This window comes from Mastigoproctus giganteus, chromosome 1 (assembly GCF_048544385.1).
Source record: "Mastigoproctus giganteus isolate SK-2022 chromosome 1, ASM4854438v1, whole genome shotgun sequence".
Taxonomy (NCBI): Eukaryota; Metazoa; Arthropoda; class Arachnida; order Uropygi; family Thelyphonidae; genus Mastigoproctus; species Mastigoproctus giganteus.
In genome coordinates this window covers 275,234,793-275,254,693 of record NC_143575.1, presented here as the reverse complement: position 1 = coordinate 275,254,693, position 19,901 = coordinate 275,234,793, and the positions used below count along the sequence as shown (strand labels likewise).

General features: G+C 38.5%; 1 protein-coding gene across 2 annotated transcripts in view; it reads right to left on the bottom strand.

The window, feature by feature from the left end:
- Nucleotides 1-307: 307 nt before the first annotated feature.
- The window catches only part of LOC150092013 (neuroligin-4, Y-linked-like), a 362,680-nt gene continuing 343,086 nt past the window's right edge, over nt 308-19,901 (bottom strand). For both annotated transcript variants that reach the window (XM_090377704.1, XM_090377710.1), the window contains 2 exons: nt 15,320-15,609; nt 308-880 (listed from right to left, as the gene is read on the bottom strand). In XM_090377704.1, the coding sequence (XP_090233830.1) occupies nt 802-880; nt 15,320-15,609 (369 nt within the window). In that variant the 3' untranslated portion in view covers nt 308-801. The remainder of the gene's footprint in view (nt 881-15,319; nt 15,610-19,901) is intronic.

The following is a 19,901-nucleotide window of genomic DNA, read 5'->3' as shown; positions in this document are numbered from 1 at the left end:
GACCAGCATCGAATTTGGCTGGGTGCTAGCAAAGTGAGAGGTAGATATAATACGAGATACTTAGGTCCGATTGCGCTTATGAAACTGTATGACTCATACTGCCTTGTTGGCTGCTGTAGAAGAAGTTAGAAGCGATTATATAATCCTATTCGTTTTCTAAGATGATGTAATGTTTCGCACGAGGAATGAGCCACAAGTTGATTGAAGTGACTTAAGTTTTATTTACCAACAAAAGTTAATCAAAGGATGAAAAGTCGCAGTCAATCGGTTTCTTCTCACAATCCACTCGTCGAGTTCCTGAACTTCCCTCCTCATTCCTCCCCTATGTATGAAGAAGTGTCCTCTGAGTGGGGTCCCCGTAGCCTCTTTCCTTTAGAATTTCAAATGTTTGCCGATCTTTGGAAGTAACTTGACAAAACTGGGGAGGAGCATGCCATGGCCCATCCGGGCGACAGAGGGGTGAGCTAAAGGGGAGTGAAGAGGTTCTACATTTCCAAAAGGGTCGCAAACCTGAAAAAAGAAAGAAAGAAAGAAAGAAAAAAAAACTTCTGAAATGGTTGACCTCGAAGAAATAATGTCAAGTCCCTGTCCCGTGAACGGTGCTTCACTCCCGCCTCGCCATTTCGGTTGCTGACACGCGTGCGATCGACGTACATTGTTCGGGATTTCACACGGCGAAGCCCGGGCTGTCTTCTCTGGCCTCGAGTCCACGAGGAATTATGCACAATGGGGACTCCTTCTCGGGCTCGTGCAGCTACGTGACGCAGCTAGAAGAGGTTAGACTTCCAAGTACGGGAAGTGTCAGAGCCACACGGCGTCTTTGTCCCCGTCGCTGCCTTCAGGGGCCCAGCGCACTTTGGTTGAGTGACATCCATTATTCCTGCAAAGAAACATATACGTTAAAGTACTGCACCAAATAGCGTACGGAAAGAGCATTGCAATATTTGCGCTAAAAGAAAATAATGTTTCTATTTTTAAAACGCAATGAATGCGTAAAAAGATGCCTTAATATGAAGTTCAGAGTTGCTGTTATTATCGCTACGAATCATCTAATATTAACAAGAAATGGGAATGTTTAAAAATTTAGGTTCGGCAATCTGCAAATACCGAATGGAAGAAATACATACCGCTTGCGTGTTTACATTTAAATTTAATATCCATATTCGCAGTCACTTAGATTGAATATTTACATCTTAAAGGGCTTTTTTTTTTTTTGTTTGAACTGCTACGGAAGAAATTAAAGCCAGAACAGACAAAGCGCTAATGAATAAACAAACGCAACTTTTACAGCAGCAGCTTCAAAGCTTTTAAAAATGTGTAACGTCTACTGACTACTACACACCTCTTCAAGCTTAATAAATCATAGCGACACAAAAAGACAATTTTCTTGTAATTAGGAAATGACGTTATTAATCTTAATTCGACAACACTAAAGCATTCTATGAGTGTAGTATATTGCCGGTCCAATAGAGTTTGTTGCATGACATCGTCTTTCCGTCTCAAGAACATTTATTTCAAAACAACAGAATATAAGAAGACCTTATTAACAGGAATATATACACTAGAATACGAAAAGAACTGGAACGCTGAGGAAAAATCAAAAAGACAGGACAGGTTCGTTGGGTTTTATTGGCGCATTAGCAACTAAGGCTATAATGCGTCAAAACCTGATCATAAAAAGCAAAACTTTCAGTGGCCTAATGAATCAGGTCACTAAGTCAAGGTATAAAAACAAGTATAAACTGTAAAAGACAAGTAACAATAACAAGGTAGATTTTTTAAATATGAGTAAAAAGGTTTACTGATTTTAGAAAGCTAAAAATAAGAGACACATGGTCATTGTCGGATAAAATCTGAGTGAGTCTAAGCGGTTCAGTCAGATGATTATGAGCGGTAAAACGGATATTCCTAAAAACTGGACAGTCAATTAAAATGTGTCTAATTGATAAAATTGTGCCACAGGACTCACACATAGGAGGATCATGAGCATGCCAGGGTGAAAAGGGTTGCTTTGGTGTTTGGGCAACCTTGATTACCTTGATATTAAATTCTTTGAGTAGCTCTTGGAGACGAATACCAAAATGACGATTGGCAGTCTTACGGGTGTTGTACAAATTTTCCCATCGTGGCTCAAAAACGAATGGCCACGTAGGATGGTCTGGCAGGGATTTCAGTTTTAAAGCGTACTTTACAGACAACTGCTTACGTCGAAGCGATAACGGTGGTTCGTTTGCTTCGACGTATAGGAAACACATGGATTAGGCAGCAAACTCAAGTAAAGGACATTCTTATCAAAACTAAAGAACTAAAATGGTCTTGGGCAGGACACATATTTCGAAGATATGATAACAGATGGACTAAGAAAATAAGAGAATGGTATCCAAGAGGAGCTAGAAGAAAACCTGGAAGACAAAGGCGAAGATGGATAAATGAAATTCATGAATTTGTGGGTAGTAAATGGATGGCCAGTGCTCAAAACAGAAGGAACTGGAAAGTTGCTGGAGAGGCCTTCATCCTGCAGTGGATTGAAAATGGCTGATGATGATGATGAATACAGACATTAACGACTGCATATGTAAACATAGTAATGTGCAACCACATTAATGTAATCCTGACCATAGGCACATCATCACAGGAAATTTAAACATCGTTGCAGACCCAACGCTCAGATATATACTAGCACAAGGATTCAAATTCAGACCATGTACCAAAATAAATCTAACTGCTTTCAAGAAACCATTATATCAAGACCTATTAAACATAACACACTTATAGAGGCATACTACATGTGGATTAGCTATACATTCACTCTATTAAAACATAAATATGCATCACTAAGTTCAAATATATATAGCCAGTACAAAACCAACTACCATAACATAGCTAAACTAAAACAAAAACTACTAGATGCACAAAGACTTCTTCATTACACCTGTGGATAAAGCATCAAACAATTATGCATTTATTTGCAAAACATTTTATGCACACACCTTGAGAACTGAACTTAACTCCAGCAATACATACAAACCTATATCCAGTGCCTGCAATATGATTACAAAGAAACTCATAGCCTTCAACAAAAAACTAAAACTGAACATTAACAATTACAGCTTACCATATATATGCTTCATTCCAAAATTCCACAAAAAACCCATAGGATTCAGATTTATAACGTCCTGCAAGAATAGTTATGTACACAAACCGGGCAAAACACTTGAACAGCTACTGCAACCTCTGTTAAACATCATTAATAGCAGAATCATAGGCAACAACCTACCAGTATTAAATTTCTTACAGAATAAATAATGTTACCAATATACAAACCTTTGACTTCCACAGCTTATTTACAAGTATTAACCAAACCAAACTAAAAACAGTACTCAAAGATATTTATGCAAAATAGAGAGAGAATATAACCTGCAATACCAATTACTGGAACAACCTACTGAACTTGTGTATCTCCAATAACTTTGTATACGACGGCATAACAGTATATCAACAAACTAACGGAACATCCATGGGTAGTCCTGCTTCATGCATAATAGCTAACCTATTATATATATTGGTCTGAAAACTCATTTCCACAGGACCTTAACCTCTACAGATATATAGATGACCTCATAGTTATCAACTGCCCTAATTTCATCATAGATTATGGACACTTATACCCCAATGAACTCATACTAGAAAAAACAAACAACAATGATACTACAGTCCATTTCCTAGATCTAGAAATTACATTAATAAACAACAAAGCTACCATCAACCTGTACAACAAACGGGATGCATTCAACTTTAATATAGTCAACCTCACACAATGGAATTCCAATATTTCCAGAGGAGTACATGCTAACGTTATACTAGCGCAAAGCATCAGAATAGCAACCATTTGCAGCAATAAGGAAACAACTATCAATAACATCAAGAAACTACACAAAAAACTAATAACCATTTTCCTAAAGCATATCTTCGCTGCCACTTCTGTAAAGCCCTTAACATCATAAAGCATAAAAAACTAAGGAACATTAAAATAAACAGCATAATCTTTAATTAATAACAAAACTCATACATATCAAGTATGTAAATAGTGTATATACAATACACTAGGCCTCTGTGGTGTCTTACAGTCTAGAAAACTTGTACCCACCAATTGGCCTAACACAGTGTATTAAACATATATATATATTGTAATCATATTTAATTCTAGCTTTCATTTCATTATATTCCTAACACATTTTTTCACACAACTGACCTTAAATACATGATGCACTCACTCCCAGACCTTCGTTTAGGGTGCTAACTATAGGAACGGGTTTGCATCTCCGAACAACACGAGCCAAACTAGTTATCTTTTCTTCCTACTTCTTTCTGCTTTACTAGCTACTACTTCTTATGTCCTGTGAGCCATTAGTCTACCGAACGCAATAGCGGGACACTACTTTCTAACTTTACCCAATATATTTTTCGCCTTAACAAAGTTTAGCTGCTTTTTACTGCTACTTTGTCAGCTATTAGTTTTCTTAACTATCCTGGGCAGTTTGGACATCATGTATTTAACCTAGCTCATCATCACCACCTATTTCATTTCAATCTATACAGTCATCATCACCACTCATTTCATTTCAATTTATACAGACACCATACCAAAAAAAAAAAAAAAAATTTGGCACACCTAACGCTAGGAGCCGCTAGCGTACACACACAAAAATATACCAGCACCCCGCCATCTTGGTGTTTTGGTCAGTTTTACAAAGTAACGGTAAGTTCCTTTCTGCCTTCCTATACCGATATTCCTTACTTTAGTCTATCCAGTTTTTTCAATTCTTTTTGCTTGCTTCTGTAAGGTCATCCATGATCTGTATGCACTATGCATCATAACCACTTATATTGGCACATTCAATCATAATCTTACTGCAAAATTCAAATTCGAAATTTGCATTAGCAACAAGTGGCAACCACACACGTGCACCATAACAAACAGAGCATGTCGGAAACAGAAGCAAGAACATTGCTGTCTTTTTCATAATTTCGGTGGATGACCTCTGATGATGACACTGAAATTGTGAAGGACACCGCAATGTTTTTTCATCTTGGTTGCTTTTTCACTTCTTATCTTTATTTTAATTTCCGCTCCATTTCTTCTTCTTTTTCATACCATATATCGCTCCCAGTGTATACCGTAGATTCATTAGATTTAATTTTAAAAAAATCACCTTCTCGCGTTCTACTTACAATATTTTATACATAAAATTTTATATATATATATATATAGATATATATACATATAATGCATATATATATATATATATATATATATACATTATGGCTGTAGGGTACGTTTTGCTAATGCATTGTTGATCCATAAGCTATGTTATCTTCTTTTTAGTATTGGCACATTCCCCCCCCCGCTATATTAATTAGCCTCTTAATACCATTATTATATATATAATTGCACATGTTAATATAGTTCGTACTTTGCATTGTTTGAAAGTTGTAGAAGGTTATGAATTCATTGAAAGAAAAGAAAGGTGAGAATATTATATTATGTATAGTAAGAGAAGAGCTGTGAGAAATTTTGACATCCTGAATTATTTAGTGTGTGTATTTTGATTATGTACTAAAACGGTGAAATAAACTGAGTTATGTTGGTAACATATGTCTTTTCTTTGGAGAGAAACACCACAGCTCTATAGCAAGTATCCAGAATTATCCAGGCAGGGGAAGTATAAAAAAATAAAATCCTTATTACATGGAATCTTCTGACAAAAAAAAAGCGTTAAATGGAATTAATTTATTGAGCAGCAGATAGCTTGTGGACCTTGAAAGGGAAGTGAGGACCCCTGTTCCAGAATTTAAATTTAAAGCAACAGCCTATTGAGGTTCCAAGGTAGATAGAAGTTAAAATTGTATACAAAGATCCCACAATCGGCTTCTAGATCCAACGCCACCATGTCGAGATATAACACAGATATAAAAGTAAAAAATATATCAATAAAGAAATAACAGTACAGTTCTGACACATAGGACAATCATCTGCCCTCAGCAGAAATGCATGTGGTCTTCCGCAATGTTTACGATTCCCTTGACGTGATATGAGAGTTGAAGGCATGGTTATTTTAATTAATAGCTATTTTAACTTGATTTATTTATGACTATGTACGGGGGGAAAGTACATATTTTTTTATAATCATTCGTGATTGAGTTTTGAGAGATTAACAGTCCTACTAAAAAGGTATGAGGTTTTCACCTATAATTTAAGGTTATGTACTATGCATGATATAAGGATCAACCAAGTGAGACTGAATTATTGATCGAGAAGGGAATGCCTAATAGATGAATACATAGCTACTGCCATGTTGCCGTTGATAGTTGACTAACTTTAGCTCTTCATTTGTATGAGATCTTATGAATTGACAAATATGTACAGATATGTATCTAAATTGTAATTACTCATTAATGTGCATTAAAATTGTTTTTTTTATCATATTTATTGTTTGTAGTTATTCAAAGCTACTGACGCTTGCTGCTATAAACAGATTCCTTAGAATTTAAAGGGATTACTTAACCCTCCACGAGCCAGGAATCCCTGAACTAGTTTAGTAACCTGCAGTCAGATAGCGCAGTGGGAATAGGAGAAAGGAGGGTAACTTTTCATAGCTCAAGTCCGATAGTGCTCCAAAGAAGTAATATATCAATACACGTACTTTATATTGAAGTATCAATCGAGATATGGTAAATACCAATCATAATTAACGCCTCTACAATATAGGCAAAGAAACCTAATCCCACATTACTACATCATCTCTAGGAACCCAGCTATATTCGCTAAGCTACTGGCCGAAAAATTAAACTCTCCTGATATCTGGGATATTATTGACAGACCGTCAGGTCGGAACAGAATCCATACCAACGCACTCCCATACAGATCTAATCTGCGTAGCATGACCTCCCTGGTTTATATGTTTCCATTTAACTTCATTGAAATATTTAACAGGTTATCCATAGACTTTCAGAAGTTGTGCGAAGACAAACCTACAGATCTTCCACTACTGTAGAAATGCATGCCTTCATTAAGCTCTAGATGAGATTATTTCGGTGCTACATTCCACGCATTGATATATAAATATATCTAAACCACGCATAAATATATCTAAACCAGACCTTGGTTAAAGCCATGTACGTATATGAACTTTAAAATCATCCTTCTGGAGACAAGAAAATGTGACGAAAGAATCCCAAGCTCACTTTTCAACTAGACGTCTGAATGTCCCACCTGCATTACCGCCGTGCCCAGGGGCCTTTTACCAATTGAGTAGTTAGACCGACACTCGCCTTTCTCTAAACAGGATATTGACATCGATTTCTTGTCGGATACAGTAGGTTTAATCAAAAAACTTGGGATGCAATTAAACTGATATTGTGCCAACAAAAACAGTACTCTCCGGAAGCCTGAATAGTCGTAAACCATATAGGCGTCTCCAGCGGCATGGGCAAAGATCTTTGCACCATCTTTGTTCTAACGTATTCCAGCTTCACGAACTACATTCCTTCTAACTATAACTGCCACGTTGATAATAAAATTTCCTCACAAAAACCTTGCAGAGTCCTTAAGTCTTAATTTAGTCCACAAGGACTCCAGCGTTTCAGCACCAGTATTCAGCATACTCCTTTATTCGCCCACTTCAGTGATCACGGGGAAAACAAAATTTCCTTCAGTGCCCTTAACCGATTTCCTTTTCGTTACATTACCAATTTTCGACCCTGACAGACATATCCTCATTCTGGACCACTTTGATTCGTTGCAAAAATTTCGATCAAAACTCATTGACGAATTAAAGGTTATTCCTATAAATTGCCCACTTTATCGCAAAATTTAGATAAACTGCTCTGTTCTCACCTGAACACTTCAGTTCGCGCAAGCATTGGCAAGGATCTGTAAATAGGTCACAGTGTGCTCACAAACTGTGTACTGCATAGTTACAGATCCCCTTAAAAGTACCTCCTTCGTTCTCAGCGAATAAAAAACAACACATAAAAGTACGTACGCAGGTGGCGCTACACGTTTTAATCCCATCTCTCCGTTGTGCGGTGGTTTGGAAATGAAGGACTTCAGACAACTTTCCTTGTAGGGACTCATTAGCAAACAGGATATTGACGACGATTTGTTCTCGGTACGGTGCTACAAAACAAGAGCCCTTCAGCAGCCACTTATGTGGGTTTAGACACGCGCACACACGTACTCTGTCTTCGACTACTTCGAACGAAGCAAATAAAGAAAACGCGTTGAGCAAAGTAGAGTTTTCGGCGAACGTGCAACGACTTCTGCACCTCCTGTTGGCAACGAATTCTTCGTTGCCTGTATGCATATCGATTGGAGAGTGACCCAGCTGTTTAGACAGCAATTCGAGGTCATAAATAGTCAGGCATTAATCCCAAATTATACGTAGGGGGAAGAAAGGGGTGGATCAGAGATGGTGTGTGTGATAATCAATCCGCGCCTCTCACCATACTGGCGAGACTTTAACTGCTTTTATGGTAATGACTGGTGAGTCTGCTGGCCAAGTTTATATACAAGATTCGATGCATGATAGATAGACGAGGCAACAGTGCATCCATCAATCTCACACGCTATGAACTCCCCTATTGGAAAAGAGAACACGGGAGAAATACATTAATCACACGTTACCGAGGCAAGAAAGTGTTTAAATACAAAACAAAGTGGTAAACGATCAATTCGAATCCACTACAGCAACAACACTGCAAAATATCTGCTAATACTATTAAATTTAACAAGTACAAAGTGATGGCACACTACAGTTTGAAAATTTTGCAAGGGGAGGGAATTATAACAGTTGGTAACATAAAGAAATGGATTTTTGCAAAAAAAAAAAAAAGAAAAAGGAACTTTTTTATATGGTAGGAAACCCTATGAGGTCGGCCGTTGGATACATATAATTTTTTGCATGCACCTACCAAGAGAAAAGAACTTTATAAAGTTATTTTCTCTTGGATATGAATAAAGTGAGAGAGTACACACAGTTAAACAAAGAATGTACACCGACACAGGCACAGACAAAGATCTAACTACAATCGTAGTTTTCGGCTACTGTATGTAGTCTTCATGAACTGACTGAGCACTGGACGGCGTTGGTTTTGTGTGTGTGGGTGACCTTCGAGACGCGAGGTCAGGGAGAGGGAAGTGCGAGAGGATGACAAGAGAGTGACCTAGACAGGTTGTTGTTGTTATGGAGGTTTAATTCCCGCCGACCCTCTCTTCACCTGGTGGGGCATGGGCATGCCTCACTGATCATCTAGGGACACCTTCTCTATTGCCCCCCATACTTCTACCTTAACCCCCCAGTCTTCCATCTCCCCCCACCTACTCTATCTGTATTCAAGCGATGCCCCACACACCAAATCAAATTTCGCTCAAAGTACAGTTTCGCCCAGTTTCGGCCTGTTCATTCTAAGCGATACCCCAACATTCGATGACGCATGCATGCCAATTCAAAATCTTTTTTTTTTTTTTAAGGTCCTTGCCGCCGAAATCTCAGGAAAGTAAGCGGCAGGACCTGCCAGAGTAAATCTAAGTCTACTGGGTTCCTGGTTTGCCTCCACGGGGCGAAAATGGGGCAACGTTTGGCCTCAGTAGGAATTCAGCAGCTAAATGACCAGATGAACAACGGTAAGGTGTAAGGTGTGTTGAGGGTCAAACGGCTCCTGGAGTTTACCCCATCTCCGCGTATTTTCTATGTTTCGGGCAAGCCTGAGATTTTTTTTTTTTTTTTTTTAAATGTATGGTTCATGTGCTACATCGTGTGTTGTGCCCTTTGTGCATCCGGCCTATTAGCCGCCAGGCCCCTAGTGGGCCTTGAAGTGGGAAGAAGCCATTCAAAATATCCAACCAAATATGGACGTAAACAATCGATCTGCCGACCGCCAATGAGCTGTCACTGATGAGACTCTGCCATCAAAAAAGAAGATACCCACCCCTGGTGCTGTCCCCTGGTGGTGCCGGCAACTCCAGACTCTCAGATATGAAGTCAATACCAAGAGACGAGCGTTCCAACGCGCCCGCAGATTCTGGCTTCTGGCAGAAGTCGATGTTTTGCGCCAGCGCTACCGGGAGGCAAGAAATAGATACACTGCAATGATCAGGCAGAGGAAAAAACTCTCCTGGGAACACCTTGTATCCACTATTGGAAATGACAACCCCTGGGGGCATCTACAGGATCACCACTAACAACTCCCCAGGGGGGCGGAGTTCTTCCTTCAACAAAGACCCCACAAAACTGCATGACTAAAAACATGACAAGAATCGATTGGAAATATCCTGGCCACTGTCTACAAACCAGTGACGCTCCCCAACACATTGGAACAAGACACCCTATGCGCAGAGAACGAAAACTACCACATGGACCAAACGGAGGCCCTCCCTTCACGGAGACCGAACTCGCCCTGGTAGCCTACAAACTACGGAACAGGAAAACCCCGGGACTGGACCTCCTAGAACCAGAGATTAACAAGAGGGCTATTGAACACGCACCCCACCTACTCCTAAACCTTTTTAACAACTGCCGCCAAAAACGGACACTTCCCTTTGGACTGGAGAAAAGCCAATGTCCGAACTTACCTGTATGTGTGTTCTTTCTGTATATTTTGGTGCCTAAAAATGTATGAATTCTACCTCGCTTGTATTGAAGAAAAAATATTTCAACCCTTTCCCCCAAGTATTAAATTGTATATGAGATACGCGGACGACGTCCTTTTAATGGGCAACAAAACAACGATCGACACTATTTTTAACACATTTAATAGAACACATGAGAGACTCAAATTTACCCTCGAAGTAGAAACCGATAATAAAATCAATTTTCTAAATCTCACTATATACAAAATCGGTACATTTTTAGGCACAAAAATATACAGAAAGAATACACATACAGGAAAGTTTTTACATTACTATTCACACCACCCTCTATACATCAAAAAAGCAGTTCTTTATAATCAGATATATAATGCTATCAAATATAGTCACACACAAACAGACCTATCCGTATAATTGCAATACCTCACCAAAACATTCATCGACAGGAAATACCCATTACAACTAATAAAATAAACCATCACCAAAGTCCATAACAGTACTAATAACCCTAGCAAAATTAATAACCATGTGAATAAGATACACAAACCCCTTATCGCCCTCCCATGTTGTTGTTGTTGTTTTTGGAACAAGGGCCTCCTGGGCCATATTGTGCCTTTTCATTATTAACTTATGACTCAGTTATTAATATAATTGTTGTCAGAGGCCATTATATACATTTATGCTCTTCAAGTATCTAAACAGTGCTTCAAAATTAGCGTTATTTCCAAGTATGTGTAGTAAATTTAAAGGGTCCAGCAGATTGGATGCAGAATAAAAACTGGATTTCCGGTTACTTGAATAATTAGGGCATTCTATAAGAATATGTTTGATTGTTAGCTGAGTCTGACAGAATGGACATTGAGGTGGGTTTTCTCCCATAAGCGAGAACAAATAAGTTGTATATGAGTGTCCAATACGGAGTCTTGCCAAAATCACTTCTTCACGTCTGCTTTTCCTGAAACTAGAAGTCCACAACTGAGGTTCCTTTTTAATCTGAAACAGTTTATTATTCACTTGTGTTTGCCACAGATTAGTCCATTGAAGCCTACGTGCTGTTTTAACAGTGGATTTATAATCAATGTGTGGGACTTTCAGATGATAGAGTGATCTATTGGTAGGATGTTTAGCAGCACGATCTGCACTTTCATTACCTGGGATGCCGACATGCCCAGGGATCCAGCATCGCCCTCCCATAGCATCAACAATATGCTAGACGACTTCAAAAGGTTTTTAAGAATACAGACATCAAATTAATATTTACATCTTATAATAAATTAAGTTCTAAATTCAATTCATACAGCACAACATATGAATATGGGACACAGGATTATAATAACATTATATATTCGATTAGATGTCAATCAGATTGTCAAGCGTGTTATAGGCAGTACAACAGCAAAATTTGGGACATCAAAAATTTTTAACACGCGTGCATACTACCACTTTAATAGCTTCAAATCTAATTTATCAAGTACAGAACTAACACATGTTCAATCTTATAATCATAACCCACTCATCGATTCAGGGATTACAGTAGTTAAACTAAATTCCAGTTATAAAACTCTTCAAAATGGAGACCTTGTCATTGAGTGGTTTAAGCGCCACACATCACTTAACATATTAAACAAAAAGATTCCGACCAACTTTCCTCCTATTTGGAATTTAGCACGTATAAAGTTTCCACGTGCACTGAAATGCATTTCGGGAACTTAACCAGTATATAACAAACTTCGCGCGCTCTTCCCTTCCCACTATAGCTAACTGAAGACGGTTTCGAAAGTCGCTCGTGCGGTGCTATTAGCTTTTTATCTCACTTTAATTTATTTTAATTAGACAACCATAGAATAGAAGGTGCACTTTCATTTTTTAAGCAAATTTGTAAAGCTCATAATTTAGTAATTTTTAAATTTATAATTTCTTGAAGTTATTAAAAATTTCATAACTACTATGTACGTGGTGGAACTTTCAACAAACTAAGCAGATTACTATGAGGTGAGTGCTGAAAATTAAGCTAAGCTATATCTACGATCTAGTTATTACATCACCGCACATAACGACTCCTTAATATATCATCAGTAAAAACCATGCATCATCAAAATATTATCATATATCATCAAAAACCATGCTACACTCGCCTGATACCGACTATCTCAGTTACGTTGTGAAAAGAGCTCATAAAAAATTCCTGGCGTCATTGAGGGGGTTAAAACCGGCGCCTTTTCTACCCAGTGGAGAGAGGACGGTGATGCAGATCACCACTAAGATTATCTCGAAAAAGATCTGAGTTAGGCATTCCAGGCTCCATAGTCCAAAAAAAAAAAAAAAAAAAAGGATTTGATACTGAAGCCATTTAAGCCTGGATGTATCATTGAGCTTTGAAAGAAACCTGAACCTGCCATGCATCCTGACTGGCCATCAGCGCTTTCATCTCCTTTTAAAGCTGATCGTGTGAAATTGGCTACTCCAATAAAGCAAGAGAGAAGAGGATGGAAAATGGGCACCGTTAAAAGTATGAATACAAAAGGTAAATCAGCTAATGTGTGTGTCAAGAAATGAAGAGAGTAGCTATAAAAATAATGGGAATATCAAAAACCTTTCGAGAAGAAAACAAAGATTTCATCACCATAATTCGGGAAGAAGAAACCTTCAAAGTCGTAACCAGGGAAGGAGAAATAAAAAGAGGAGTTGGATTTATCGTGAAAAATGACGCAGCTCGTTATATAAAGGATATCTGGAGGATCACAGAAAGAATAATACAATGAAAATAAAATTCATCCTTACAAGTAGTAAGCTAAGTCAGGAAAGAAAGTCATCTTTCCTTTTATTTTGTTTTGCCCGAATCCAAGAGCAATGAAAGGCTTGAATAAGAATAATTTACCAGTTTCCTGGAATGCCAATAAAAAAGCAGTTATGGCGAAAATTAGGCTTGGTTCTACGAATGATTTTTTTTTTTTTCTGACGCGAAAATTTATATCAAGAAAACGAACTTAAGTTCGTTTTCTTGATATAAAAAATAATGATATATATAAAAGTTTCAAAGTTCTTTTACTAACAGAGAATGCTCCAGGACAATCGACGGAATTATATCATGAAAATGTGAGTAATATTCTTACCAACCAATACTAGACGACTGATACAACCCATCGACCATGGTATTAATTTTACTTTTGCTCTACTTAGTGTCATCCAACTTTGGAAAAAATTTACAATTTTAGATTGTGTGAAAATAACGGCATTGGCAGTTCGTGAAATAAAATGAACTTTAAATGCCTTCTGGAAAGCAATCTAGCCCGAGGTTTTGAGTGGAAATGGCATTCCACCAGTAGAGATTGCATACTCTCGGATTACAGATTTGGTACGTCTAGTGGGAGGTGAAGGATTTGATGATTTGGCTGCTCGTGAAATTGAAGAATTAGTGACGGAAAGAAATTTGAAACATGAATCCGTAGACATGGTTATCAGTTCCACATCCATTGGGTCTGAAATAGATTTTTATAACCACTTCCAAAGTTCACTATCAACAAGATAATTAAAGGACTAAAAATAGCTACAAAACTGGAGTTAATTTTAGATAATTTCTCGATAATGATCCAACATGGATCGGATCTTAAGATTTCAAAGGTAATTAAAAAAGTGCTTAGCTCAATACCAGTGAGTTTATAAGTAATTGAATAAAAATAACATCTTCCGTCAAAGAAATATCATTGTCAAAAATATTCAAGATATTGCACTTATCTTGCACTATATTGCACTAAGAGTGATTAATGATGGATGATTTTAAATCCAACTGTGCCAAATTCATGATAGAAATCTTGTAATGCGAGCCTCTTAGGTGTATGTGTCCCATTTATTATCCTTACCACAATCATATATTAAATAAGCTTTAGCAATAACTTATATGCATATATCATATGTATACATGAAAATAAATCGTTCATTTTATATTAATAAATATATTAATGCTCTGCATTAAATTAGAATTTTTTTTGGAACCTAATCCGCCCCCCACCCATTTTCTATACAAATTTTAGTCTCGGATTTACACGACTATAATTTACTCGGTACTTTTCCGGATATATCATAGACAAGACCCACGTGCCTTCCTATCCGCCTGTTTCCACTGCATGGAAAATTTCATGTCTCACTGAATTGTAATCCCCTAAGTCTTTTTCTTCCTGGACCACTCTGCTCCTTGTAATTAACTCGTTGATTTCTGTTCCCCAGATGCAAAACCTTACATTTAGAAGCATTTAACTTCAGTTCCCATTTCCTATGTTTATTATAATCTTAGTTCCCATCAATTAGTGGGCATTCAGACATTAAAATTACAATTTATAGTGTGAGCAGTCAGCACGGGATGGTCACTTTAAAGAATCCTTGAAGGATTTTTTTGCAAATCCTTGCTGTCCAGCGCAGCAAAGAATGGAGAATGTAATGTCAAACCATAATCTTAAACAAGAGGGATGTTGGAATTGGATTGGTGGAGGTTCAAGAATAATGACCGGAAGGTGAAAGAACAAGAGTTCAAAATACTAACAACAAGCAGAAGTGCGTTTCTTTTTTTTTTTCAAATGGAGCCCTGGACAGATGGTGTCCCTCTCTCTCGTGCGAAACAAACGCAACTCGCGCACAAACAGACGGACACAAGTGTCTTAAAGAAGTCTTACTCACAAGGCACCCTCGAGTGGTCCCGGAGTACCTGCAGCTAGTTGTCTGGCCTTCCCGGACATCAGCAGCGGCTGGCTCTCGCGGAGGAGGTTCTCTTGGAGGGGAATCACACTGGCACCCATGGCAAAGCCCGGAGGAATGTTGTTGAGCGCGTGCATGGGGAGAGGTGGAGGCGGAATGAACTCTGGCGGCAACATCGAGTGGCCTACCGGAGAAGGCGGTGGAGCCCGGATCGACGTGCCTTTCTTCTGCAACAGAGATGGCATCGCTTCTCCTTCCGTTGGCTCGCGAACCTGGGGGCGAAAATAAACAAAGCAATTAGTTGATATTTCTGCACACCTAATTGGAAGGAAGACAAGTTCACTTTTAAAAATATCGTTATTAAACCATCTCTAATATTGATGCCAGGGCATCTAGTGTTACAAATCAACCATGTACATTTTTACACAGGTAACAATGCAAATGTAGTGAACATAATTGGATTTTAACAAGAACGTTTACTGGAATAATGACGCGTAAATAAACCTTTTTGAGTTTTCTATGCTCATTTCAAAAATATCGCACGTCAAATACCTAATTTCAAAGCACTATATTATCGAATGATTTTAAATCTAATTGTGCCAAATTCATTATAGACATTACAAAAATCAAAATCTACACCGTGTATTCACCCCCCCCCCCCAATTCCGCCACTAAGAACTTGAAGAAGCATGTCAATTGTCGCACTGATCCCAACTTCGAACTTCAACAACCAGAGGAAATCAACAGCCAGACCTCATCATTAGCAATATCACCTAAACTGTCATAATGCAAGCAACTGTAATTGAACATAGGCATAGCTGATATTCCAACAATTTTTGCAGGAAATCTCAATACTCCGAGACATTAGCAGCCATAAGGAACTTGTGCAACTTGGAACGCCACAAACAGGATGAAAATAACAGTGGGACGTCATCTTTCACAGAAACTGCTTTGATGCATTCACTCTGACTGGATACAGAAACAGGTTTTTGTAAGGGACAAGAAATAATTTAATTTCTCCCAAAATAGTTATAAGAGACATAGAAATACACATTCCAAGACATAAGAATGCAAGGACAATTGTTGGGCAGTCCCAAGATGCTACACCAACCAGAGGAAATCAACAGCTGGACCTCATCCTTCATAAATTCAGTCGTTCTGGGGAGAAAAGTCTTGCTGACCTCAACTTATTCCCTATTGCGTGTGATAGTTCTAGCAATTTTACACAATGCCATTGAAAATCTATGGGCTTTCTGTAAAGACAGGCTGAACAAAAAAAAAATAATAAAATAAAATAAAAATAATTTTTCTGATGAAGCTGATAAGAGAACCTGATTTTTACAACGCACGATACGTTCAGTCTGTGCATAACAATACAACTGTTCGGAACGCAGTCATTATGCCTCCTGTCACCAACCTCTCATTCGTTGATCAGTTGCTACCCTCTAATAAAAATTAAGTAAATGCATTTTCATTGCATTCCACCTTCGACGTGACGCCTGTACATGGTTAGTATAGCTCGCAAAGATGCTGGTCATTCAGATTAGCACCATTGGGATCCTACACCCATAGCTTGGTTCTAGTGTTACATCAGTACAATTCGGCGTGTGCAGCGACCTCTAGCATAACCCAACCTAGCTAAACTGTAAAAACCCACTTCTGCCTCTGTTTCGAAAAGATAGCAGCTCTTGGACTGGCCCAATCGGGACCTCTGGGCAGGTTGTTGATGTTGTTGTTGTTGTTGTTGTTGTGGGGGTTTTATGGCGCATAAGCTGATTTGGCTATAATGCGCCTATTTCTTTATTGTAATGATATATGAGAATTTCTTGTCACGTCAGAAGAGGCAAAAATCAGAAATGACTAAAAACTCCAATTTTCTTCAGAAAGTTAAAAAATTCAGGAATATTTGCATTGTCACCAAAGACATTCTCTACAGTTATTGATTTCCGAAGGTTAACCAAAGATAGCAGCAGGGTTGTATTTCTGTCTTGTTTATAGTGTGGGCATTCAATGAGAATGTGTTTCACAGACAAATTTAGAGAACAATGTGGACACTGTGGTGGATCATCTCCTGTGAGTAAATAAAGGTGAGTCAAATGTGTATGGCCTATTCTTGATCTTGAAAGGAGTACTTCTTCTCGTCTTGATTAACGGATACTGGAACGCCAAATTCTAGGATCCTGTTTAAATTGAAAAAGTTTGTTATTTGTTTGAGAGTACTGTCCATTCTGTTAGACATGCACCACGAATGATTTGTGGATAGTCTGATGCTGGAACAGGGATATTGGTTAAATCTAAGGTAGTTGGATTTTTTGCAACTTTATCGGCCAGTTCATTACCAGAAATTCCAGAATGTGCCGGAATCCAGCAGAATGTGTTTGGCGCTCTTCAATTTGCAGTAATAATATTCTAATTTCATTTCGAAAAGGATGAACTTTATCTGAGGAGTTAGATAATGCCATAATTGAGCTGAGGGAGTCAGTGTAAATAACAAATTTTAATGCGTAATCAGAACAGAGATTTTCTAAGGTTAGTTTAATTGCAAATAATTCTGCTGAGAAGATACTGAATTCAGGTGGAAAGGATGCTGAAATAGTGGTATTTAGGAACACTGCTGCTGCTCCAACGTTTGAGTTAGATTTAGAGCCGTCGGTATAAATTGGAGAAGAGTCAAAGTATCTTTGAGTGTGAGCTTCGTGAAGTTGTTTCACATTTGATGCTTGAAGAACATTTTTTCCCCACTGGCAAAGGTAAGTGTGACAGGTGGGAAGAGGAGTACGAGTCCATGGTGGTTGAGCGCATGTTACGGCCTCTTGTACAGAATGGATGGAAACATTCCAAACCTGTTTCAGTTCAAGAAGGCGAAGACCAGCTGGTTTTACTATACTAGGCTTAATTCTGTAGAGGTTTTCTAATGGTGGATTGAATAAGTATAATTGAATTGGATGCGAGGCACAACTTTGTATTTTGACAGCATACTTTAGTAGCAGTGTTTTCCTGCGTAGAGATAACGGGGACTCATGAGCATCAATGTAGAGGCTATGTGCTGGTGATGTTCTAAAAGCCCCAAGTGCAATCCTCAAGGCACTATGCTGAACTGGATCAAGCCAGCGCAAAGCACTTGCTCCGGCTGAATCATAGACAGGAGCACCATAGTCGCGACGGGATCGGATTAATGCCGTGTATAACCGAAGTAAGGAGGTGCGATCTGCAACCCATGTCAGGGCGGAAAAGGTTCTGAGTATATTTATCTTTTTTAAACAGGAAGTACGTACATTTTTAATATGGTCTAAGAAATTTAATTTGTTGTCGAGGATTAATCCTAGAAATCTGATGTTAGTAGTGACTGGGATGGAGACGTTGGAAATTTGAAGTTCAGGATCCATATGGAGTTTGCGTTGTCTGCAAAAATGGATAGCAACTGTTTTCTGTTGTGAGTTGTTGTTGTTGTTGTTTATGGGGTTTTAAGTGCAATGGCTACTTAGGCCATATTGCACTTAGAAAAGTGGTTCATACTGCCTGTTTGGATCATGTAGAAGCAATTAGAAACGGCTATATAGTCCTATTCGTTTTAGGAAGGAGAAGAATTCTGCGATGTTTGATTTTTCGCCTATGATATGGCTAAGTGACAAAGGTACCTTTAAGCTTGCTAGAGAACTGAATGACACTAGTCGAGCATTATGATACAGAGTACATTCTAGAAGTATGTGTTTGACTGTAAGTGGTGTATGACAATGATTACACCGAGGAGGGTCATTCCCTGACAGGAGGAACAAATGAGTTAAATGAGTATGACCGATTCTGGCTCTGGTTAGGATTACTTCTTCTTGTCTGTTTGCAATGAGGCTAGAAGCCCATAATTTTGGCACAGGTTTAATTTGAAAAGTTTATTATGAATTTGTGCTTGCCATTGTAGAGTCCATCGACCTTTACATATACTTCGGATCTTCATTTTATAATCTGTGAACGGTACTAAGGAATTTGTTGGGGCTGATCTCGATGGATGTTTGGCAGCATCATCCGCAATTTCATTTCCTGGTATTCCAGTATGGCCAGGTATCCAGCAGAAAATAACCTTTTGTTGGCGCTCTCTCAGACGTATCAACTCTGTTCTAATGAGCTTTAACAGAGAGTGAGTAGACGGGGAGTTGTTTTGCAAGGCTAATAAGGAACTCTGCGAGTCTGTAGGAGCGCCAGTATTCAGTAATGTTAAATTCTGTCTATCGATCAACGTTTCGATAAGCTTACCTCGTCTGTCTGAGGTGGGGGAACCCCATAATGGGTGATGTGCATTAAAGTCTCCTAGTAAACAAAACGGTGATAGTAACTGCATAACAAGATCTTCAAGTTCCTTAATAGTATACTGATGTTTAGGCGGAAGATAAATGGAAACCAATGTCAAAGTAATACCACTAACAACACGCGTGGCAACGGCTTCTAAGGCTGTTTGTAAGGGAATACGTCTGGCGGGGATGCTTGAATCCACGAGTATCGCTACTCCGCCATGAGCGTTATTGGAGACAGCCCTGTCTTGCCTGAATACAGTGTAATTTTTGATTGCAAC